General features: G+C 31.6%; 1 protein-coding gene across 1 annotated transcript; it reads right to left on the reverse strand.

Annotated features, from left to right (window-relative positions):
- Nucleotides 1-13,142: 13,142 nt before the first annotated feature.
- On the reverse strand, nucleotides 13,143-18,138 carry LOC120263543 (peroxisomal adenine nucleotide carrier 1-like). Its single transcript, XM_039271493.1, has 5 exons — nucleotides 17,742-18,138; nucleotides 16,207-16,438; nucleotides 15,908-16,054; nucleotides 14,226-14,392; nucleotides 13,143-13,782 (listed from the first exon to the last, which is right to left on the reverse strand). The coding sequence occupies exons 1-5, from the start codon at nucleotides 17,885-17,887 to the stop codon at nucleotides 13,509-13,511; spliced, it is 966 nt and encodes a 321-aa protein (XP_039127427.1). The 5' UTR covers nucleotides 17,888-18,138; the 3' UTR covers nucleotides 13,143-13,508.
- Nucleotides 18,139-23,625: the final 5,487 nt, after the last annotated feature.

Below are 23,625 nucleotides of genomic sequence, written 5' to 3' on the forward strand. Positions count from 1 at the left end.
TGTTTTCTTTCTAATTTGGGGATTTTGTGAAAACACCAATAAATTTTTTTTTAGAAAATTAATTTATTGAGAATTTTCACAGAAACTTTTTCATAAAAGAAGGTTTTAAAAGAAAACACTTTTGGGTTTTACTAAAATCAATTTTATAAAAAACTACCTTGAAGTTCATGCTGTCTTTTTTTATTGGAAAGCATGGATGAGGGCGTTAAGTGGAGTTTGGAAGATATGAGCAAGGCTAATGCAAACGGGAAGGCTCTCAATGCTATTTTCGGAGGAGTAGATGAAAATCAATTCAAACACGTAGCCACATGTGAATCAGCAAAGGAAGCTTGAGACATCTTCTAAAGAATACATGAAGGTACAAACCTGGTGAAAATCTCTAAACTTCAGATGTTAACAAGCAGGTTAGAAAGTCTGAAGATGGAGGAAGATGAAACTATTGCTGCCTTCAACGCCAAGCTGATGGACATAACAAATCAGGCTTTTCAACTTAGCAAAAGATATTCTGACGAGGAGTTAATTTAGAAAACTTTAAAGTCGCTATGAAGCAAAAGTAGCAGTATAAAATACAACAAAAAAAAAATTTATTTTTAAAATTACATTTATCTTTGATATCAGTACACATTATAAAACAAAAAAATTATTTAAGTTGCTAAAAGACAATTAGCCTTTATTAACGTAAAAAAAATAAATAATTATAATTTAAAAATATGAAAAAAAAATATTTTTTTAACACAATCAAAATTAAAAACAAATCCGAGAAATTCTAAGGTTTTAAAAATAATGAAAATAATTTTGTAATTTTAAAATAAATTATAAAAAGCACTAAACTCAAAATAGGGGTAGGAATGGATTTTCTTTTCAAGATTTTTTTTTTAAAAAATAAATTTTTATTCATTAATTTCATGTATGCTTATTTTGTATGCATATTTGAAGTGATGATTATTAAAAACGAAAAGAAAAATCAAATAGATCATCAAATAATAAAAATATGATAAAGTATATAAAAAAATCATACAGTTACATTAAAAAAATCGCAGGGGACAACAAATAAAAATAAACAAATAAAAACTTTCTCATTAATTTATCACTCTTCTCCTCTGCATCTAAAAGTAGAAAAAAATAAAATAATAATAATAATCAAAATTTAAATAAAAAATATTTAAATGAAAAAAATGGTCTTTGCAATCTTTTCCTCTCTAATCTAATAACTGTCAGAAAAAAATATATAACAAACAAAATAAAAATATTAAATCAAAGATTCAAAATTTAAAGGAAAAAAATATAAAAATTGAAAGAAAAAAAAATGGTAGTACAGGACATGGAGGTGGGCCGGGAATCTTCAGAGGCTCTAGAAGAAACTCCTCTTCATATGATTCAAAAAGTTAGTGGCTTCTACCTTTTGCACCATTTTCATTCTTCACACAAAGTTACCCTCTCTTAGCAAACTTTTTAATCTTCTTTTCATCATCAAAAAAACAAAAAACAAAAAACAAAATCCAACAAACTCAAATCTTAAATCAAAATTCAAACAAAAAGATATTTAAATGGAAAAAATGATCTTCGCAATTTTTTTTTCTCTCCATCTAGTACCGATCAATAAAAATAAAACAAACAAAATCAAATATTGATTCAAAATTTAATGAGAAAAAAGCAAATAAACAAAAAATTGAAAGAAAATATTTTTTTTTCCTATTTTTTGTTAATATCATACCCCTGTAAACAAAACAAAAGATAAATTTAAAACAAAAAAACTTTAAATTTGAATCAAAATTAAAAAAAAATAATGAAGAAAAATAATACCTTACTTTATATTAATTTCTCCATAATTTTATACCTATAGAATAAATGTGAATTAAAACAACAAATCATATGTTTGGAATTTGGATGAACCACTAGAGATACTTTGACTTAAAACCAATATTTGATTTTAATTATGATACCTCTTAAAACTTAGCCTCCTTAGTACATCTCATGGCTGTTGCTGTTCAGGATAGACCCTTACGTCCCAAGACGGAGAAAGCAAGAAGTGGGCTCACATTCAAAGCATCAAAGTAATTAAGAGATATCAAGGTATGGATTACACAAATCCCTGATGGCAGAGAGGGGCTGCGATCCCAAGGTATGTTCGAGAACTAATTGAGAAGAACCCGGACCATCGAAACCCCACTATAGATATCAAGCCACTTGGACATCCCCGCAGCTACAACGGTGAGTGGGTTGTTGACGTTCTCGTTGGGGCAGTCGCGGAGGCGGGCTAAGAAGAGGAAGCTCGTAGTGGTGATGATGCCATGAAGGGTGCACGCGTCAAGGATTTGGTGAACAAGTGAGGAGGCAAGGGCGGAGGAGAGAATGCAGTTGGCGAGGGGGTGGAGAGCGAGGGTGGCGTTCGTCGAGAGGGCGAGCAGCAAGCAGACGGTTCAAATGGAGTCGGAAAAGAGGGTTGGGTTGGCAAAGGAGACAAAGGGGACCGTAGAGGTGAAGGTGGAGAGTGTAGTGGTTTGGGAGGAGGGCGTGAGGAAATATGGACAAAGCACCCGATAGGGTTTGGAGATGGGAAATTAGAGACAAAGACAAAAGAGTGCTAGGGCGTATAAAGGAAAAAACAATTAGAGTGTTTTTGCAAGACACCACACATCTTCGTAAGAATGCACCACGTGTCATTTAATAAGAACATAAGAGGATGAAATTAACATAGAGTATATATATATATATATATATATATATATATATATATATATATATATATATATATATATATATGATATATTAGTAATTGTTAGCATAAATTATTCTTTATTTTTAATTTTCTTCAAAGTTATAATTTTATTTCACTTCCAAATTATAGTCCATCAATAGCTTGTTCATATTTCTTAATTAAAAAAGTATTTGATTTTAAGTAAATTTAAATTAATTTCATATTTAGAAAATATAGGAATAATTTACATATGAGTAACAGATTAATTTTAGAAGAATACAATAGAATAAGATGCTTTGGTAGAGGAAAATAAACTTATTTAACAATATTTGGTTATATATATGATAAATAGTTGATTATATATATACATATATATGCTTATTAATGTTGTCCCTTTTTTAAATAATTTTATTTTATTCCCCTAGATGAATCAACCTAATTTTCTTCCCTAATCCAGATTCGAGTACAATTTTATTTTATAATTGAAATTAATTTATAGTTGGGATCCCAATAAAAGATTATTTTGTGCTATCCCATATAATAAATAAAGCAAATTAATAAAAAAACAACCCACAATCTATTTGCACATTAAAACAATTTATGATTTAACTAATAAAATTATTGATATGCATACAAATGATTGTAGTATTAATATTCATAGCAAATGATATAAATAAATTATATTATTTTCATTGAAATTAAATGATAATCTAGAGTTAAAATGACTAAAAATTAACACAAATAAGTCATATATGAATTACTTAAAAAATTGCTTTCATATTATGTTTTGATATCTAAGTAATTGAAGTACCATCTAATTTAATTGAACCGTCATCTTCAATAATAGACTATAATATTAAAAATAAGATGTTTATCATTGTCAATTTTATAATTTGATAAATAAAAAACTTTAATTTATCCTGAATTAATTTATATTTATATTTTGAAAGGTTATTGGAAAAATATTAATCTCAATTAATTATCAAAACATGAACTTTTATAAGATGCATGTTTGCTATTTTAAGATATATATATACAAAATTTATAATATTTAAATTAAGATAAGATAGGATATTTATTATTATTAATTTTACAATTTCATATATATATATATATATATATATATATGATAAATAATATTAAATCTATTTTTATATTTTAAAAAGTTATTTTAAAATACTAATATGATAAGATATTTATCATTATTAATTTTATAAGGTTTATAGATAAGTATACTATATTATAATTATTGAATATATGATACATAATAAAAGTATCCAATTTCATAGCGTAGGTTTCAAATTGAGATTTTTTAATTTTTTTGAATAATGTTTTGGATGAAAATTAAAAACCTCATATATTTTTTAAATATTATATTTATTAAAATTTTAGTTATTTAAAAATAATTAATTTTGGGCATTTGTTTATTTTAAATAAAATAATTAAATTGTATTAAAATGTATAAATTTAAATTTTTATTTAGAAAATAAATACATCAATAACTTATGTAAAAAACATTTATAGAAATTGGATCCATTTAATAATTTTTTTTGCAATTAAAATATATTATTTAATTATAATATGAGAGGGTACAAAAATAATTTTATTAAAATTTTTCCCTATATCCTCTTCTATCCCTATCCACATTCGCTCCAACCAAACATTACTTTTATTTCCATCTCCAATCACCATTCCCTATTTTTATTCCTATCCCCATCTCCTTCTCCTTCCCCATTCCCATCCCCACATTCCCATACTCTGCAACCAAACGGATCCTTAGGGCCCGTTTGGTACTTTACATGGAAACACTTTTCCTGCAAAGTATTTCTTGCATTTATTTTCCCTGCATTTACTTTCCCTGTAAAGTAACAATACGTGTTTGGTATAAACCTTGAAAATTGCAATTGAAATACATGCAAAATGAATTCCTTTGTTTGTTATGAATAACCTTTACATGCAAAGTTATGTTTATTCTCAATTTTACCATTCAATAAAAATCAATTATTTTAATTTTAACTATGTTTTAATTTTCACATTAATCAATGGTTTATATATAAATAAATTAAGAAAATTGCTTAGATACCCTTGTTTTTCTATTATGAGAAATATGATTACCCGGACTTTATCCAAGAGGCACACTTTCTATATGAATTTTGGCAATCTTTTTGTGGATAGATCTTACCTAAAGAAAAAGGTATTGTGCATGTTTCTTTCAATGAGTTTTCAATAAGAATCCATTATCAATAAAACAATATCAAAGGCAATAAGAAAAGATTCTTAAAAAAATTACAAAAAATTATATGACTTACCGAGATTGGCTTGCGCTACGGTTTTGAAAAGGAAGACGGTGGAGAAGTTCTTTGCTAAAGTTGGGGTTTTAAAATAGAAGACATGACAAAAGAGAAGAATTTTAATGTTAGAAAATGGTGAAATTGGAATTTTACGTGTCTCCTACTTTCCCACCCATGATGTAATCCGTTTCACACCCCCTCCCCATGTGAATCCTTTTCATTGGTCAAAAAGAAAGTAATTACAATTTGATCATTAGTTTACATGGTCTTTTTTTCAACCAAACATATGAAAGTTTTTCACAATCTCAACTTTCCAGGGAAAGTTGTTACTTTCCCCATACCAAACGGCCCCTTAGTTCATTCTCTGCCACCTATGTAATATTGTTACATTTGCTTGCATGCGTCTATCACTTTATCAAGTTTCTTGAAAATAAAATATTATTATTTGACCCTCCTTGAAAAATAAATATAATTTTATTTATTTAAGAAAAAGGACATGAGGCTAAGGAATATTTAAGTAATATACATCATATGTTTAGGGGGTGTTTGGTTTTTGGAAATGAATATGAAGTGATGGAAGTGGTGCATTTCCATGTGTTAAGTTCATGGAAGTCGGCTTGGAATTGGAAAGTCCCATCTTTGAATAATCTCCGATTCTTGGTTTTGACTTCTAGGGAAAAAAAACACCGAACTAGGTCTTCATGAGTTTTTGAACTACTTTGGAAGTCACACTCTTGAGAGTATAGGTGTTTCATGGAAGTCATTTTGGGTTATTCACATTGAAAAAGGAATGAGTGAGTAAAATGAGTGAGGAAAGGAACTTGGTCATTCAACATTACTTTTGATATTTATACAAGTGTAGTTGTAGAAATATAGTATCTAGTTACAATAGAATGATAATGCCAATTTGAATAATAGATGATAAGATGTTATAACTAACTAGACAAAGTCTTGACTTTCTCTTCCTTGATATGCCCCCGCAAGTGGTGCCATCAAGCATTGCTAACTTGGTTCAATTATGTTGAAAAGAATGTTTGGAGATAGCTTTGGTGAGAAGATCAACCAACTGATCTTTAGAGGAAATGTGAGCAACAAGAATGCTATCTTCACTCACCAATTGTAGAACAAAATGCAAATCGATTTCAATGTGCTTCGTTTTAGAGTGATAAATATGATTAGAGCATGTATAAATGGATACCAATATTGTCACAACATAAAACAAGTGTAGAGGTAGGAATCTGCAACTCTTGAAGTAGAGAATGAACCCATTGAGTTTCAAAGGCAGTAGTGACAATAGCTTTACATTCTGCCTCAGTTGAAGATCGTGCTACTGATCGTTGTTTCTTGGAACTCCATGACACTAAATTGGGTCTAAGAAAGGCAACATAACCACTTGTTGAGGTTTGATCATCTTGATTACTAGCTCAGTCAACATCAAAAAAGATATTTTAAGAAAGAATCAGAGTATTGTTGCCACCTAAGCCCATAAGAGATAGTACCTTTTAAATAACAAAGCAGACATTTCAAGGCATTTCCAATTAGCATCACTTGGACAATGCATAACTAAGAGAGTTTGTTAACCGAAAAAGTTACATATAGTCATGCAAAAAGATAGGTATTGGAGAGCCCTAATAACCTTACGGTTAGCATAGACATTAACCAACTGGTTGGTAAGAGACTTCCAAAGTGATACGAATGTGCGTAAAGGAGTACAAACAACTTTTAGTAGCATCCATATTTTCATTCTCAAGTATCTTATGAATGTAATGGTCTTGAGTAAGAAAAAGACCTTCACGGCATTTGATTGCTTCAACACCCAAAAAAGAAATGAAATGTAGCCAGTACTTTGAGAGAAAACTTATGTGACGGTTTAGTAATAAAATAATTTAGAAATTCAGGTTTATTACTTGTGATGAGAATGTCATTCACATATACCAACATAAAACAAACTATGTCACCTCAATGATATAGAAAGAGAGAGTGTTCACTTTGGGGCTGCCGAAAGCCAAAAGTATGACAAAGGAATTGCCAGATGGCTCACGGAGCTTGTTTTACATTGTACAATGCTTATAATAACTTGCAAACAGAAGAATCAACAAAACAACAAGGTTGGCTCATATAAACTTCTTTTGGTGAGAGGACCATGTAGGGAAGTATTGTTGACATCCACCTAAGAGACGGTCCAACTTTTGGAAAAAGCTATACTCATAATAGTATAGAATGCAATAGGTTTAACCATCGGACAAAAAATATCCTTAAAGTCAACACCTTACCGTTGATGAAATCCTTTAGCAACCAACCTCGCTTTATAGCATTGAATAGTGCCATTAGGATTCCATTTAACCTTAAAAATATACTTATTACCAATAACATTAAAATGAGAAAACAAATGTACAAGTTCCCATGTGCCCTTTTTAATAAGAGCAATATAATCAATAGATATAGCTTCATGCCATTTCGAATGTTTCATAGCTTGACAAACAGTCCATTATTCAATTGATTGGTTAATGGGTGTTTCGTGAAGAAGTGAAGTCGTTTAGGTTTGAAAATATTGTGTTGAGATCTGGTGATCATGGAATGAGTTTATTAGGGTTGGGCAGTAGATTGAGAGATATTGGTGAGGATAAGAGATAGTGGATGTTGTGGATGTTGTGGTTGATGGGTGGCATCAAATTGGTCAATTGAAGGAGTAGAAGCAAACAGTATGGTAGTACAACATTAAAGAGGAACTATATAATGTGAAGGGGCAAGAGAAGGACTAGAGATAGAATACCAATTAGATGAGGAAGTAGAAGTGGGAAAAGAGTTATATTGGAAAAACATACATATTTGATAAGGAAAAAATATCCTCTTGAAATGTCATATGGCGGGAAGTAAACAACTTGTGAGAGATAGTATCAAAACAAATGTATGCACTTTGGTGCAGAGTATACCCAAGAAAAGCACATGGCTTAGAATGAGGTTCAAGTTTAATTTTGTTGTAAGGTCGAAGCCAAGGATAACAAAGACACCTAAATATTTTAAGATGCAAATAATTTGGGACTGTTTGAAATAATTTGGCATATGGAGACTGAAAGTTGAAAAGAGGAGTAGGCAACTGGTTGATAAGGTAGATGGTAGTTTTAAGAGCATATGTCCAAAAAGAAACAGGTAGGGGTGCTTGATGAAGCAAGGTGAGAGTTTTTTCAATGAGATGTCTCAGGTGTCATTCAGTAAACCCATTATATTGTGGAGTGTAGGGTAGAGTTTGAAGATGAGTGATGCTATGATTTTGAAAGAATTGTTTTAATGTTTGGTATTCACCTTCGCTGTCAAAAGTAAATGGTAACAAGGGATTGTTTGAAAAAAATTTCAAAGAGTTTTTTAAATTTGGGAAAGACATTTCAAAGGATATAACCAAATATATTTGGAATAATGGTCAACAAAAATAACATAAAAAGAAAAACCATCAACAAAGATAATGGGAGCAGGTTTCTATAGATCTATGTAAAGAAGCTCAAGCGAGGGAGAGTTGGAGAGACTAGACGTACCAAAAGATTGCCTATAGGATTTATTAGAAGAACATGATTTACAACCGAGGACACTACTTGATGATGCTTGCAGAGATAGGTGGAAGTGGTTGAAGATATGACACTGAATTTTGTTGTTGGCATGTCCAAGACACCAGTGCCATTGAGAAGAAGAAGCGCAAACAACAACGTAAGTTTTAGAGGTGGATTTGAGGGGTGATGTTGCTTGAAGTTTGTAGAAATTTGTTTATTCTGACCGTGAGTTATAATCTCCACTGTGTTGAGATCCTTAATAACAAAAGAATAAAAAAAAAACTGATGGAAATGTGATTGGTTTTGCAAAATTGGGAAACAGAGATAAGATTGTTATTGATAGTAAGATCACAAAGTAATTCAGTTTTACTTGGAAGATGTAAATCAGTTGAACCAACATGAGTGATACGTAGACTGGTACCATTCCCAATTGTGAGTTCATCAGCATCTTCATAGGCTGAATGGAGCTAGCGAAATATTTTGGGTTGTATTCAAGAATATGACATTAGGAGTTTAGGGGGTTGTTTGTGTGGTGACGAAAATGTTTGCCATAAGGATTGCATACTCATTAGATAAGAAGTCTCTGATACCATGAAGAGGAATGAGTGAGAAAGAAACTTGGTCATTCAACATTTGCTTTAGATATATATATATATACAAGTGTAGTTGCAGAAATGTAGGATCTAGTTACAACATAATGATAACATCAATTTGAATAATAGATGATAGGATGTTATAAGTAATTAGAGAAAGCCTTGACTTTTGTCTTCTTTGATCTAAGAAAATTTCATTCACAATGGTAGGTTGGAAACACAAAAATAATGACATGATATATCTAGTATTTGAACACACTTAGGTTACAAATTAATATGAGAAAATACACACTTCCAATGGATCACAAAATGAAGGACAAATTTAGAAACAACTAAAAAAAGGAACATTAATTTCACATAAAACAAACCAAATTGGGAGCAAAAACAAACTCACAAGGTATGGATCTGTTTCTTAATAGATTTGGTTGTCTTCCTCAAATAGAAGGTTGTGACCAAGGTTTTGCAATCGACTGAAGAGATCACAAGATTAAAGACCGTTGAAATTGAGCAAGGGTGTTTGGGAGGCGAAAGTGGAGGAGGATATGAGCATGGATCAATCTTGAAAACCCTAGATCATGCGAGAGAGTGAAGAGGCAAAAGGAAGAGCTGTGAGAATTGCCCAAAGTGACTTCCATGAATTAGGGTATATGATATTAAATTCTAAAATAAAAAATAAATGATTATTGGATATTATTGAAAAATAAGTGGGTGATAATAATTTAACTATTTTTAAGGTGTGATTTCTCTCACTTGATTTGAAGGTGGCCCATAATAATGTTAAATATAATAATCAACATGGTAATTGTGAGACACAAAAGGAAAGAACTCTACATACATCTTAATTGACAAATGCATCAAAAGGAAATTGTGAAGATCATGGACAAAGAATAGGACTTTCAATTGGAGCAGTATTTGAAGGGTTAGTGATCAAGACCAAAGCCCATAGAACATAATTAAGATAAGTCCAAAAAACCTACAAGAGGCAGGTTTTGGACTCCATGCTCGCTAGCAAAATGAGTACAATCTACTAGAATTGTTGTGGGCTTGGGAACCCATGGACAATTCAAGTCTTGAAAGACAATGTAAATGCAAAAGAACCTATTTTCATTTTCTTAAAGGAGATCAAGTTTTTGACTAAGAAAATTGAAAAGATAATAATTAAAAAAACAAAAAACTACATTTTGAAGGCATGTTTGTTGTAAACAGCAATGGTGCAAGGAGAGGTCTTGTTTTTTCGTAGAAGAAGTAGGGTATGACTAAACTACTAGGTTATTCACAAAACTTTAATGATATTGCAGTGCATCTGCACAATTTGGAACCATGGCGTCAACTGGTTTCTATGGCTTCTCGCAACAAAATCACTATCAATAGTAATGGGAGCTTTTTCACCGCTTTAGAACTAAATTAGCTCTCCCATAGTGTTTTGTAGGAAATTTCAATGATATTTTCTTGCCAACAGAGAAAGGGTAAATTCCTTACCCCTCATGGCTTTGCAATGGTCTTAGTAAAGCAATTGTAGATTATAGATTTAAAGATTTGGGGTTTATAGGACATCCACATACTTGGGAAAAAGGAAGGGCACTAATAATTGGGTACAGGAGCGGTTAGATAGGGCTTTTGGGACTCGTCTATGATGCTCATGTTTTTCTACAGTAAGAGTGTATAACTTAACAACAACAACTTTGGACTATTCTCCACTTTTTATCCAAGTGTTAAGTATGGTAGTCTTGGCTAGAGACAGTAAATTTAGATTTGAAAATGTGTGAACTCAAATGGCAGGCTTAAATACATAATCCAATTTAGTTAGAGGCGAAGGGTAGGGCAATCAATTCAGTTACGTCTTGAAGCTTGTGCAAAGGATTTGAAATCTTGGAGCCAGCAATTAGATCAACATTTTCAACAAGACATTTGTGTGACCAAGGGCAACATGCAGAGATTTAGAGGAAGATAGATGTAGACTCTATGTAACAATATCAAGATGCATGTAAACAATATTTTCTATCTTTAAATCAAAAAGAAATTTACTAAAAACAAAGAGCAAAGCACTTCTGGTTAAAGGAAGGTGATTGTAACTCAAAATATTTCCAGGCTATAGCTACAAGTTGAAAGAGAAAGAATAATATTTCTTCCCTTAAAGACAATAATGGAGAGAAAAAGTCGTGGGTATGTGGTCTGGAGTATCTAAAAACAAAGAGCAAAACAAATAACAGCTACAATTTTTTTCTATGCACTCAAACGAGGCACTTGGATCTGATGGCACGAATCTCACATTTTACCAATCAACATGGAATATTATTGGAACAGATGTAGTGGAAGCTTGTTTGGATATCTTAAATAATCCATGGCTATGAGGAGGCTTAATTGAAACCTCAATAGTTCTTGTGCTAAAGAAGAACAAACCTAAAAAAAGGGTAGCAATCTTAGACCTAAAACACTTTTCAAAGTCTTGCATAGAGCAATTTCGATGGTTATAGCTAATAGATTAAAAATCATCCTTCCATCTATCATTTCAGAGAATCAAAGTGCTTTTGTAAAAAGTAGGTTATTAACATATAATGTGATGGTTGCCTTTGAAATCAATCATTACCTAAAGAGGAAAACACAAGGCAAGAAAAGGGTTTACAACAATGAAAATAGACATAAGCAAAGCATACAACAAATTTGAGTGGCAATTCTTGGAAAACATAATGCGATGTTTGGGCTTTGAGGAGTAGCTAGTTAGGTTGATAAGGCTTTGTGTACGAGCTAATAATTATAATGTGGTACATAATGGTAATGTGGTTAGTCCTATTACTCCAAAACGCGGCCTTTGCCAGGGCGACCTTGTGAGACCTAGTCCTAATTTGGACCTCGGGCCCGTTAGGCATTCGTGCATGCATTAGCGGAGCTTTGGCCAGTTATAATATATATATATATATATATATATATATATATATATATATATATATATATATATATATATTTGGAGGATGCACACTATATAATGAATATCGGAGTATATATTCCAAATAGCAATTAAAACCATAGAAAATATAGTGTTAGCAATGAATAAATAGTAAATTACAACACTATAAACTACAAAGGTAATTTTTCAAAAAAATTTTACTATAGAGATGAAAAAATTCTCATAAATTTACATATCTCTTATCTATAAAATACTGCATTGAAACCAAAGAACCTTTGATCCAGTGGTAGTGGTCTCACTACATAAAATTTGATTCATAAGACTTTCATTGTCAAGGTTTGAAATGCACTAAATACAGTGATATCAAGGATCCTAGCCTGTAGGAATTGATTTGCAATCCAATCCCCATATCAGTAAGGTGAGATCGTACAGTCATATTATGATTACCCCTATATGCATGCCTTTAATTTTATATATAGGCTTTCCACATTTGTCCATATATATATACTCAATTAAAATTCAACATTATATAAAAAAAAACATTTTAAAATGAAAATAAAATTAAAATTAATAGTTTTTAAAAGGGTAAAACCCTCCAGCTCCATTGCAATGAAGATTAAAAAAATAATCAGCAATTATATAAAAAAAAAAACAGAAATGAAATATAAAAAGGAAATTAACCCTTTACGAACTTAGGGGTGTGTCCGGCAGGGGGAGAGTCCATTCACTTTTTCCGTTAGGTATTTAGGTATCACATTCAGTTTTTACACTAACTAACAAAATAATCATTTAAATATCTTACTATTCAATTGTATTTTTTTTAAAAATATTTATTGTTAATTAAAAATCAAAATTTAAATTTAAATTTGTTTCTATTAAGTCAAAAGCAATGATGATTCAAAAAACCACACACACACACACTTTAAATAAACATTCTCACTCACTAACAAAAGACACCCAAATTATTTAGAAACTAAAGTATAATCTTCCAAGTGCAAATAAAAAGCTACCATGTTTGCATAAAGAGAACAAAAAGATTAAAATTATTGACATCACCATAAAGCCATTATTGCACTTCAAACTAAGATATGATAAGAAAATGATAAAATGATAAGCAAAAATATAAGCATGTATTATTAAATCATGCTATGGACTACACATACAATAAGACTCATTCAGGGATCTTACATTCTTGCCAAATTGGCTAAGTATAACAAATATCCCTGTGCAAAGGTTCCTCAACAAAAACACAACATTATTTTGCAACCTAATTAATATGTACAGAAACTATTCATTTATAATAAAACCTCAAGAACCAAGAGACAATATAAAGGAGATGCTGATGAAACAAATTTTAAATTAGTTTAATTTGATTTGTGGAACAAGCTTGTGCTTCGTATTTTAATGCTTATTTCTTGTACAAAAATAGTCACGGCTGTCCGGTGTCAATCAGCCGAGTTATTTTGAGGCAAGATTTGATCAAGCATTTTTTAATCTCTTCTGAGATACCAGCAGATACCTTTGCAAAGCAAGCATGAGGATCCAAGTGCTGCTTGAAATCTTTTCCTTGATCATCAGCAGCAATGCGGAACTCAACACGGTTTTCAGGATTTGAGCATGCAGTCCTTTGAAGAAACCCAGAATGCCTTCTTTTCTCCAGATAGTAGACAAGGCATCCGCCATTGTTTTGGGGGTTTTTCGTTTTGTATCAGTGTCGTTTTCTTCACTTGAAGACTGTATCATGACCTTACACCTGTTCAATTACAACAATTTCCATGTTAAAGCTGATACCTTCATGATCTTATAAGCAATTTCCAAATACATGGAAAACATAGGATGCGAGAGTACTATGTGGCACCTATTATAGTTTTGCTGCTAGAAAATAATTGAGGTTGAAGAAAAAACCACATATATTTCGACAAAAACAAAAGATTAAGTAAAGAGAGAGAGAGTACTGTGGAAAAGGTTGATGCTGGCTAACTAAAGAAAAGGACATCAAGGAAAGACTTCCAAATCGCATTACAAGAAAATGCTTAGGAGAACTCAGTTTCTAAAATTGAGTTGCAAGATTAAATCTTCTTGTAATCATGAAAAGGGTGGCAAAAAAATCCAGGAAATTATCTTTGATCAATGCAAGTCCAAAATCTAGATAAAGCACAAAACTTGTTTCAGGGAGATTCTGCAATGTTAAATCACCTGATTGCTGGATATGTCAAGACTGTGGCCACACTCTTCGAAATGGCACCTACAGCAAAGGCTGAGAAAGCAGACAAAGCTGCAGGAGAAGGACCAGCTGTTGAAGACACTGTTTCATTCCTTTGTTTACTCAATAGTTTTTGCTTCAGCTGATCAAAAACAGTATACTGCAAACAAAAGGGAGACAAGTTAAGGATAACTTTGAAAATGTATATTAAATAGGATGTTCTGCTCAGTGGTTCATAAATACATTCTCTATCTTTACAGCTACAAAAGGCAAAAAAAAAAAAAGGTTCAGAAGGATGCAACTTCAACAAGAACTTTGAAGAACAAGACCATATTTAATTCATATTTACAGTATAAACCTTTACACCATGACCTGTTTAAAACAAAATTTTTATTGTTTATTTATGAACAAGTGAATAAATATGAGCATACAAGCCTACACAGTTAAAGGCAGAATTCTAGTTGGTCAAATGCCTTAAAGTTTGCATTTACAAACCACTCGATCGAGTGCCCATAAAATGATGCAAAAAGAGCAAAATGATAGAAATCTATCACATCCTTTCATTAGCTGAATTCACAGTGATATACTTCACACATTATTGATAGTCACTGTTTAAAATCGACCTACTAACAGAGAAATGTCTTAAAGTGCAGAGTTCTTTTAAGTCACTAGAAAACGGTGATTTGAAATATTGCTGGACTTCTCATATGCCATCATGAAATATACACCATCAAGGTCTATCATAGAATCATGTTACCTTAAATCTACAATATGATCAAAAGGCACACAGAAAAGTTTGAGCAAGTCATAATTACAAAGCGAAATGCACCACAACATAATATTCAGAATCCAGAATGAATTTGACTTATATCCAGCAGTGATGTGATCAATTCAATTTTGGAAATTGTTGATAAAAATCTAAACCCATTTTCAAAGCTTCAAACTACAGATGAATATCAAATGCAAACAAGTAAAAATAGATGGTACAGGTCCTGCAATACCAAATTCCAGAAATCTGGATTACTCTTTCATATGCAAATCTGTAAAGTAAGTTGCCGGGAAGCTAAATTAAAGTTTCAGAAATATCAATTCACCACAAGCAACAAACCCTAAAACTACAGTCATACTTTCAAGCACAAGATTTAGTATTTAACTTACGTTCTATAACTAAATTATCTAGTTAGACTTTTCAAGACAGTCTATTGCTTTCAGCTCATACTACAAGACTGACAATTATAATTTCAAGTAAGCCAAGCCACTATGGTGAAATTGGTAGACACGCTGCCCTTAGGAAGCAGTGCTAAAGCATCTCGGCTCGAGTCTGAGTGGTGGCATCCCATAAAAGGGCAGAATAGATTCATTCTATAATAAATGTCACCAAGAAACTTCTGCCAAGTTATATCTGTTTGATGGGGCACAAAATTCACTGAAAGTTGGAGATTGAAGAACCGCATGCAATGTTAAGTTGTTAACAATACTAACTTGCTGACTTTATCATTCATTAACATAAAATTTCAAAATTAAGCAAAACAAAAGACTTTTCTTATAAGAAATCTTACACATGAAAAGTTGAAAAGCGCAAAACTTAGATGATATAATGGACAAAAGATTTTAAATCCCAAATAGTGATCTAAATAGCAATAAAAAAGATGGATGAATTTAATAAATCAAATACCTGAATAGCAGGATTAGAGGTCAAGAGAAGGGAAATGCCAAGGCCATCGAATGCCTCGCTCCATGAACGGCCAGCAAGTGTTTCCCACAAACCCTTAGACTTACCAAATTCACTTGTTTGCATCCTGGAAGATGCTGTATCCAGTGGCTGCATGGTGAAAAGCTAAGTCAGTATCAACAATGCCAGGCACCGAAGAAATAAACATGAAAATCTACTAGCTAGACTATGGCAATCATATCATTGCATCATAAATCTCTCCAAATTTCATAGAACCGAAGAAATGTATCAACAACAACCACCTGTGTCACAATAGCAGTGCAAGCACCAGCTGCAGCAGCAACAATCAGGTTTGCCTTTGTTCCAATGGACTTAGCTCCACTCTTTTTCAGATATAACCTCTTGAAATAGCTATAACCATAAAAGTATACAAACTGGGATATAAACGATTGCAAATTCTTTGTTCCAAGTCCTTGGTACAGTGAAAGAATTTGCCGGTTAGAAATGGCTTCCCATAAAACATCTGAAAGATTCCTGTAAGAGTGACATCAGGTAAATACCAGCACCATTTAGCAAATAAACAATGCCAAGCAAATCAAACAAGATCTTGTTATAACAAAGTATCCATAGAAAAACAAGAAGTATGGAGGATGATGATTGCTTACTGAAGACATTCATGACAAGTCTATATATGACACAAATGAATCTAGATCCTTGATCAGGCTCATGACAAGACAAACAGAGAAATCTCAATCATTAAAAAAGAAAAAAGCAACATAGACACAAGGATCCAAATCAATTGTCATTATATGAAAAGGCCGCCCTTGGAGATTCTGGTCTGCCCAAACAAAAACAAAATAAAATTATACCAAGCAAAAAAACACCATCGCATTAATTTTCTCCTTCGTTTTAACATTCATGGAGAACAAGTACGATCACCTTTGACCCCATCACGACAATGGTTGACCACACCAAACCTAATAACCTGAAGTCAAGGTCAATCCACTACTTCTCATTAAAATCCACCCACTAATAGATTCTTACAGAGGGAAGTAAACAACTGAGAAAGAAAGATTTGGAGATAACCAACCAAGAAAATGTCTTATGCTGACTGTTTAAATAAATTAAGTCAAAAAGTTTTACATGCCATCTTCTGACAAGCTTCCACATAATTGCATTGCACCACCCAACTTTGACACAACAACAATGATTTATGAGAATATATACATATAAATTCAACAATTAAAGTAGAGAGTAGAGGTCCATTAAGCACCATATCAAATTAAAACAAATCCAGATAAACTACTTTTTATTGCAAGAAAAAAATTAAGAATCAAACAGATATTAAACCATCAAAGATAACAAAGAGATTGAGCACAGCTTAGTAGCTTACAAATAAATCTATTAAACATAGTGACTCAATAACAACTCAAATTCCTTAAATTTCACATCTCCAGCCAAGCTTAAACATAATCGCATGCTTGCAGCCACATAATTTTTACAGATTAGATAGGAGAACCGAATTTTTGTTTAAAAAAAGAAAAGAGGAAAATTTTAATCACAATATTGGCACAAATTGCTGAAATTAAGTACATAGATTCCTCAAACAACAAACAAAAAGCCTGAAAGGAATCGCAGAGAGAACGAAGAAATCAACAAAACAAAGAGATCAAACAATTAATCAATTACTTGAAATTTGACGATCATCACCAGCCAAACAGCAAAAAGTCAACCAACAAAACAAAATCACAACCAAACACACCATCAAACAAAACCAAAACCAAAACACCAAAAAAAAAAAACACTGGATCAGACACTGGAACAAGATCACAAATACCTATACTTCTGCTGGCCATGGGATCGAACCTCAGCCTGGTACTTAGTCTTGCAGGTGTCCAACGGGTAGAGCACCGTGGTGCTCACCAGCGCCCCAACAGCCCCGGACGTCGCCTCCGACAGTGACTCCCAATCCACTCCAGCCATCCAAAGAAATCAAACAAAAGAACACAAAAGATCGATCAAATGGCTCAATAGATCAATCACAGAACCAAAAAAACAACAAATCTAGGGATCTGGGAGGAGATCAAAGCTCCGAGAGATCGAAGAACTCGTAAGAACGGGGATTGGAAGGGAGGAATTGGGGAAGGGTTTTATCAAGAAGAAGGAACGCGTAGAAGGGCTCTTCTTCTCGTCTGACCGCGCTGACGTTCGGCGGAGTGTTTTGGGAAGCGTGAGTCGCGTGCGCCTTTGGAATACGGTGGGCCCTGCGAAGACCGAAGGTATAATACCAACAAGAGGAGGATTTAATGTGACGTGGCGGCTTTCTATTGGTTGAATTGTTGGACCCATGAAAGTAACAAAATGTTATATATATGATAGGGGGGTAAATTTTTTGATATACATCTACCCGTTTGAATTAGAATGATTATATAATTTTAATTTTAATTTTAATTTTATTTTACCGGGTGATTATATAAAAAAAATTTAGTCTATTTTTTAATAATTTGATATTAAAATTTTTTTATTAATAAGTAAGATGGAATTGCCACCGTATATTATGTATGTCGTGATAGAGAATTTTCAACATTTATATCTTAAGAAGAAGACTATAATCGCTTAGATAACCATCCGGTAAAACAATATTGAAGTTGGATAATCATTTTGATTCAAATTAAAGTTTGAACCTCAAAATGAAAGATGTTATAGTTTGATACTCTACAAAAAAAAAATTATTCTGTGATATGTATATAATCAAATTTAATATTATTTATGTATAACCAACTATATATTTACCGAGTGTTTACATGTAGAAAGTTCGTTTCGGAGAAAACTCAAAATTAAACTTCAAAACTCACTCAAAATGAAGGCATTAGTGCTTATTGAGTTTGGTTTTTACCTATGCACCTCTCCTACACGTGCTTATCACTTTTCATAAAATAAAAAAAAAATTATATATGTATATATATATATATATATATATATATATACATATAGATGATTTATAGTAGATGAGCATGTTTTGAGGGAAAAATTTTTATTTGGTGGATTAGTCTATGACTCATGTTTATCTACGGGAAATACATATTTATCCTATACAATAATTTTTTATAAAAATTTTAATAATTTAAATAACTATGTTATATTATTCATTTATTTATTGGTTTTTAACCAAACTCTTATTAACTTAAATCAAGGTGTGGTCAAGCACTATAACATGATATACATCTTTTTAACAGGTATTTTTATATAAAAAATAAAAATTAAAAATATTTACTTAACTAATTTAAGTCTCTGCTACTTAAATCGATCTACTGTTGAGTATAGTGATTCATATGTTTTATTTGGTAAATTATTTGCTTTCTGTATCGTTAACTATTATCATTAATTAAAATAGTAAAATTTTAATTAGTATTAGTTAAATTTAAGTGCGGGTTATCTATATAAATGCTTTTCCTTTTCAATTGAAGTTGTTTTCAAATAAGAAATAAACCATTATGGCTCTCCTCAACTCAACTTTAATTTTTATTTATTTTCATCATTTTAATATATTTATTTTTCTCGTTTGTATTTATATATTTTTAACATGGTCAATAACCATGTAAGATGCAATTGGAAACATATAATTGTTTTAATATTTTAAGTTTTTAAAATAATTTATGATATATTAATTAAATCTAGTCATATTTATATCGCTTATATACTTTAGATTGTATGTTAAATAATAACCATAAAATGAATAAAAAGACCAAATCATGTGGATTTTTTTTATAAAATAAATAAGCAATATTAAGGAGGTATACATGTGTAGAATTAATACTTAAACACATCTATATCCTTATCATGCATGAACTGAAATTTAAATTTATCTTCTTAGCAAGGCAGAAAAACCGTATGTAATAAATCCAGTGCTAATAGATCAAGAGGTTGTTGATGGGATGATTTTTTTTTAAATATATATATATATAAATTATTATGTACATTTGGAAATATAGAGATCAATATACTTTAATCGTTTCTTAGTAAATTTTTCTCTTAAAATCTATTTCATCAAAATCAAACAATAGCATAAGCGTAGTATCTAGAAGAATCCAAAAGAGACAACAATGTCAATTTTGCTATGACAAGCACATTTTTATATAAAATTCTAAAGCTTATGGTTTGGGAATATATACACATATATACTAATATTGCTTTTCTCTCTTTTGTAGACATGGACGTATAAAGCATATGCGAAAATTTTAAAAATTATTTATAGCTTTTAAAAAACGTGAGACATTTTGCAAAACTAAAAATTTTAAAGTGCTTCAAAAAATTAAGTTTTAAATTTATATATAAATAATAATATACCATGTTGTAAAACATTGTTTGACTCATTATTAAACTGCTAACACCAAGTTCTCTGCGTAGGGTATTAATGTACTTGTAGAGGGTGTAGATTTTAACATCAATTCATGCAAGATGGGCACTATGTGAGTTAAGGTATTAATTTTTGCATGTGCACACTCCTGACATGGTTATCCAATTAACAATTAAAAAAAAAAAAACCAACTCATAATCAAACCTTAGTGGTGACAACAAGGGACTAATTTTCTCTAAAGGCTTCATTGTCAAGGTTTGATGAAATTTCTCAGCTATCACAAAGCAATTGGGTGGTTTTCATTTCCATTGATCAATGAATGGATCCATTGAGAGTACTATTGAAGCGTTGAAAGTTCCTAAGGTTTTACTATATTGATTTTGATTCTTGTTTATGTTATTAAATGTGAGGTGCTAAGCTAAATACTCATTAATGTCATGTTGATCTACTAAAATAACATCCAAGTTTGATAGTTGATACCATCAATTTAAAAACAACATTGAGTTTTTTAATTAATTCAATATTTAAATTTACAAAAAATACTTGGTTCAAGAGGAATCTCCACGTTCCTACAGCCAACAAGTCATTGGATTTGTAATAAAATATCCCACTTTTCCCTATTTTTTATTTGACCCACAGTTTTTTATTTTTTTTCATATATGTTATGAATATTATAAATAATGGATGTCTACTGTAGCAGATGACTTATTGTAGTAGCTGCCATGTGGTACTACAGCAGCCGCCAATACTATTACTATTTCACCTACCATAGTATTTTGGACCATCAGATTGAATCAATCCTGACCGTTCATTCAACTCTTGTAAACCTATAAATACCCCCTACATTTATGTATTTTGAGTGTGTGAAGAAGAAAGATAAGAAGAAGTAAGTAAAGAAGGCTCAGTGTAATTGATGGTGATCGGTACAATTTTTTTCCTTTTCTCTTTATATTTTCTTCTCTATTTATTTTCTATTCATGGAATTCTACATATATATTTATATTGAAGATGAATTACTTGTTGCTTATATAATACGTTATTAGCACGAATTTGCTCCTAATCTTATTTTACATTTCCATTTAACTTTAATGTAACCATATTTCAAGTATTCGTATTTTTCCCCTTTCTTCTAATCATCTATTATATTTTATAGAGATTGATCTTCAATGGAAAATATTGCAAAAAGAGAATGTGAGGCTCTTCACATTTCTGGGAGCAACTATATATCATGGAGCCTCGATATCAAGTTCCATTTGAAAGCAAGGAACCTGGGCAAAACTATTGAGGCTAATAACGATGAGTCTAATGATAATAAGGCGAAAGGCTTAATATTTATAAGGCATCATATTGATGATGGCCAGAAGAATGAATATTTGACCATTGAGGATCCACGGAAATTGTGGGTATCTCTGAAAGAACGATTTGAACATCTCAGAATGGTCTACTTGCCCAAAGCACGTAATGATTGGTCAAGTCTCAGGTTTCATGACTTTAAAAGCGTGCAAGAATATAATTTCGAGCTATTTAAAATTGTGTCAGTGCTACGTCTCTATGGAGAAACAGTGATGGAATGTATGATGATTGAGAAAACATTTACAACATTTCACACAAGAAATGTTATATTACAACAACAATATAGAGAAAAGAATTTCACAAAATTTTTTGAATTAATTTCTTGTCTCTTTGTGGCGGAGCAAAATAATGAACTGTTGATGCAGAATCATCAATCTCGACCATCTGGATCAGCACTATTGTCATAAATTAATTTTGGGCAAAAAAGATGGCATGGTCGCGATACCGGTTTTAAAAACCGCGTTGGACGAGGATATTATGGTGGTCGATGATGACGTGGTCGTGATGGGGGCCGAAATAATATCGGACCACGCGATAGCAAAATTGATGTACATCAACAAAAGCAACAAAGCCACAATATGGGGTCAGAGACAAAGAGGGATACCTGCTATCATTGTGGCCTGGAAGGTTATCGGTCTAGAATTTGCAGGACCTCTAAACATTTTGTTTATCTTTACCAAGAATCATTCAAAAATAAGAAAAGTAAAGATGTTGAGACAAATTTTGCTGACAACCCCACAGTTAATCCTATTGAGAATAATTCTACAAATAATATAAATGTAACTAAAAAATACATATTTAGATGTGTTAGATTTCCTTATAGTCTAATTTGTAATATATCTTTATATTATGTTTTATTAAAATTATGTTTTTCTTCTGTTTTGTTAGAAATATGGCTGATGATGAATGCATTATTGATTGCGGGACAACACATACTATTTTGATAAGAAAAATATATTTTATATCCTTATCAATGAGAAAGGCATGTATAGCCATAATAGCAGGGTCATCAAACATGATTGAAGGTTCTGGAGAAGCAGCATTGATGTTGCTAAATGAGACATCCTTGCAGATGAAAAATGCTCTCTATTCTCCAAAGTCTAGGAGGAACCTTCTAAACTTTAAAGATATACATTTCAATGGATATCATTTAAAGACGGTTAATAAGGAAGGAAAAGAATAACTTCATATTACAAGAATTATTTCATACCAAAAACGTGTCTTGAAAGCTTTCTCTGTATATCTTCAGGATTATATTTTACACGTATCAAAGTGATGGAATCACATACAGTATTAACCCGGAAGATTAATGACCCAGAGATATTTAAAATATGACATGAAAAATTCGGACATCTGGGTGCTATTATGTTGCGTTGGATTATTATTAGTTCTCATGGACACCCACTAAAGGATTACAAAATCCTAACAAATAATGAATATGCATGTTCAGCATGCTCAATGGGAAAACTAATAACCAGACCTTCGACAACTAAGGTGACTAGTGAATCTCCTAAATTTTTAGAAAGAATACAAGAAGATATATGTGGACCAATACATCCATCATGCGGACCATTTAGGTTTTTTATGGCTTTAATTGATATATCGACTAGATGGTCCCATGTTTCACTTTTGTCTACAAGGAATGTAGCCTTTGCAAGGCTATTGGCACAAATTATCAGGTTTAAAGCACAATTTCCAGATTATCCCATAACGACAATTCGTCTTGATAATGCCGTCAGAATTTTCATCAAAATCATTTTATGATTATTGTATGGCGTTGGAATACATGCTGAGCATCCAAGAGTCTCATGTACATACCCAAAAATGGGTTAGCATAGTCATTAATTATAAAAGACTCGATTATTGCTCGCCTAATGTTATTAAGGACAAATCGGCTCTACAAGTGCATGTGTCATGCTATTTTGCATGCTACAGCTTTAATACACATCCAACCCACTGCATGTAATTCATATTCACCACACCAACTTGTTATGGGTAAAGAACCTGATAT

This window comes from Dioscorea cayenensis, chromosome 6 (genome assembly GCF_009730915.1).
Source record: "Dioscorea cayenensis subsp. rotundata cultivar TDr96_F1 chromosome 6, TDr96_F1_v2_PseudoChromosome.rev07_lg8_w22 25.fasta, whole genome shotgun sequence".
Taxonomy (NCBI): domain Eukaryota; kingdom Viridiplantae; phylum Streptophyta; class Magnoliopsida; order Dioscoreales; family Dioscoreaceae; genus Dioscorea; species Dioscorea cayenensis.

What these genes read in the sequence shown, in the direction of transcription:
- LOC120263543 (XM_039271493.1), bottom strand. Translation starts at nt 17,887, where the DNA reads ATGGCTGGAGTGGATTGGGAGTCACTGTCGGAGGCGACGTCCGGGGCT. An exon ending in CATGGCCAGCAGAAGTATAG is followed by an intron (nt 16,439 to 17,741) that starts GTATTTGTGATC and finishes TCACTCTTACAG; the next exon opens with GAATCTTTCAGATGTTTTAT. An exon ending in GCACTGCTATTGTGACACAG is followed by an intron (nt 16,055 to 16,206) that starts GTGGTTGTTGTT and finishes TTCACCATGCAG; the next exon opens with CCACTGGATACAGCATCTTC.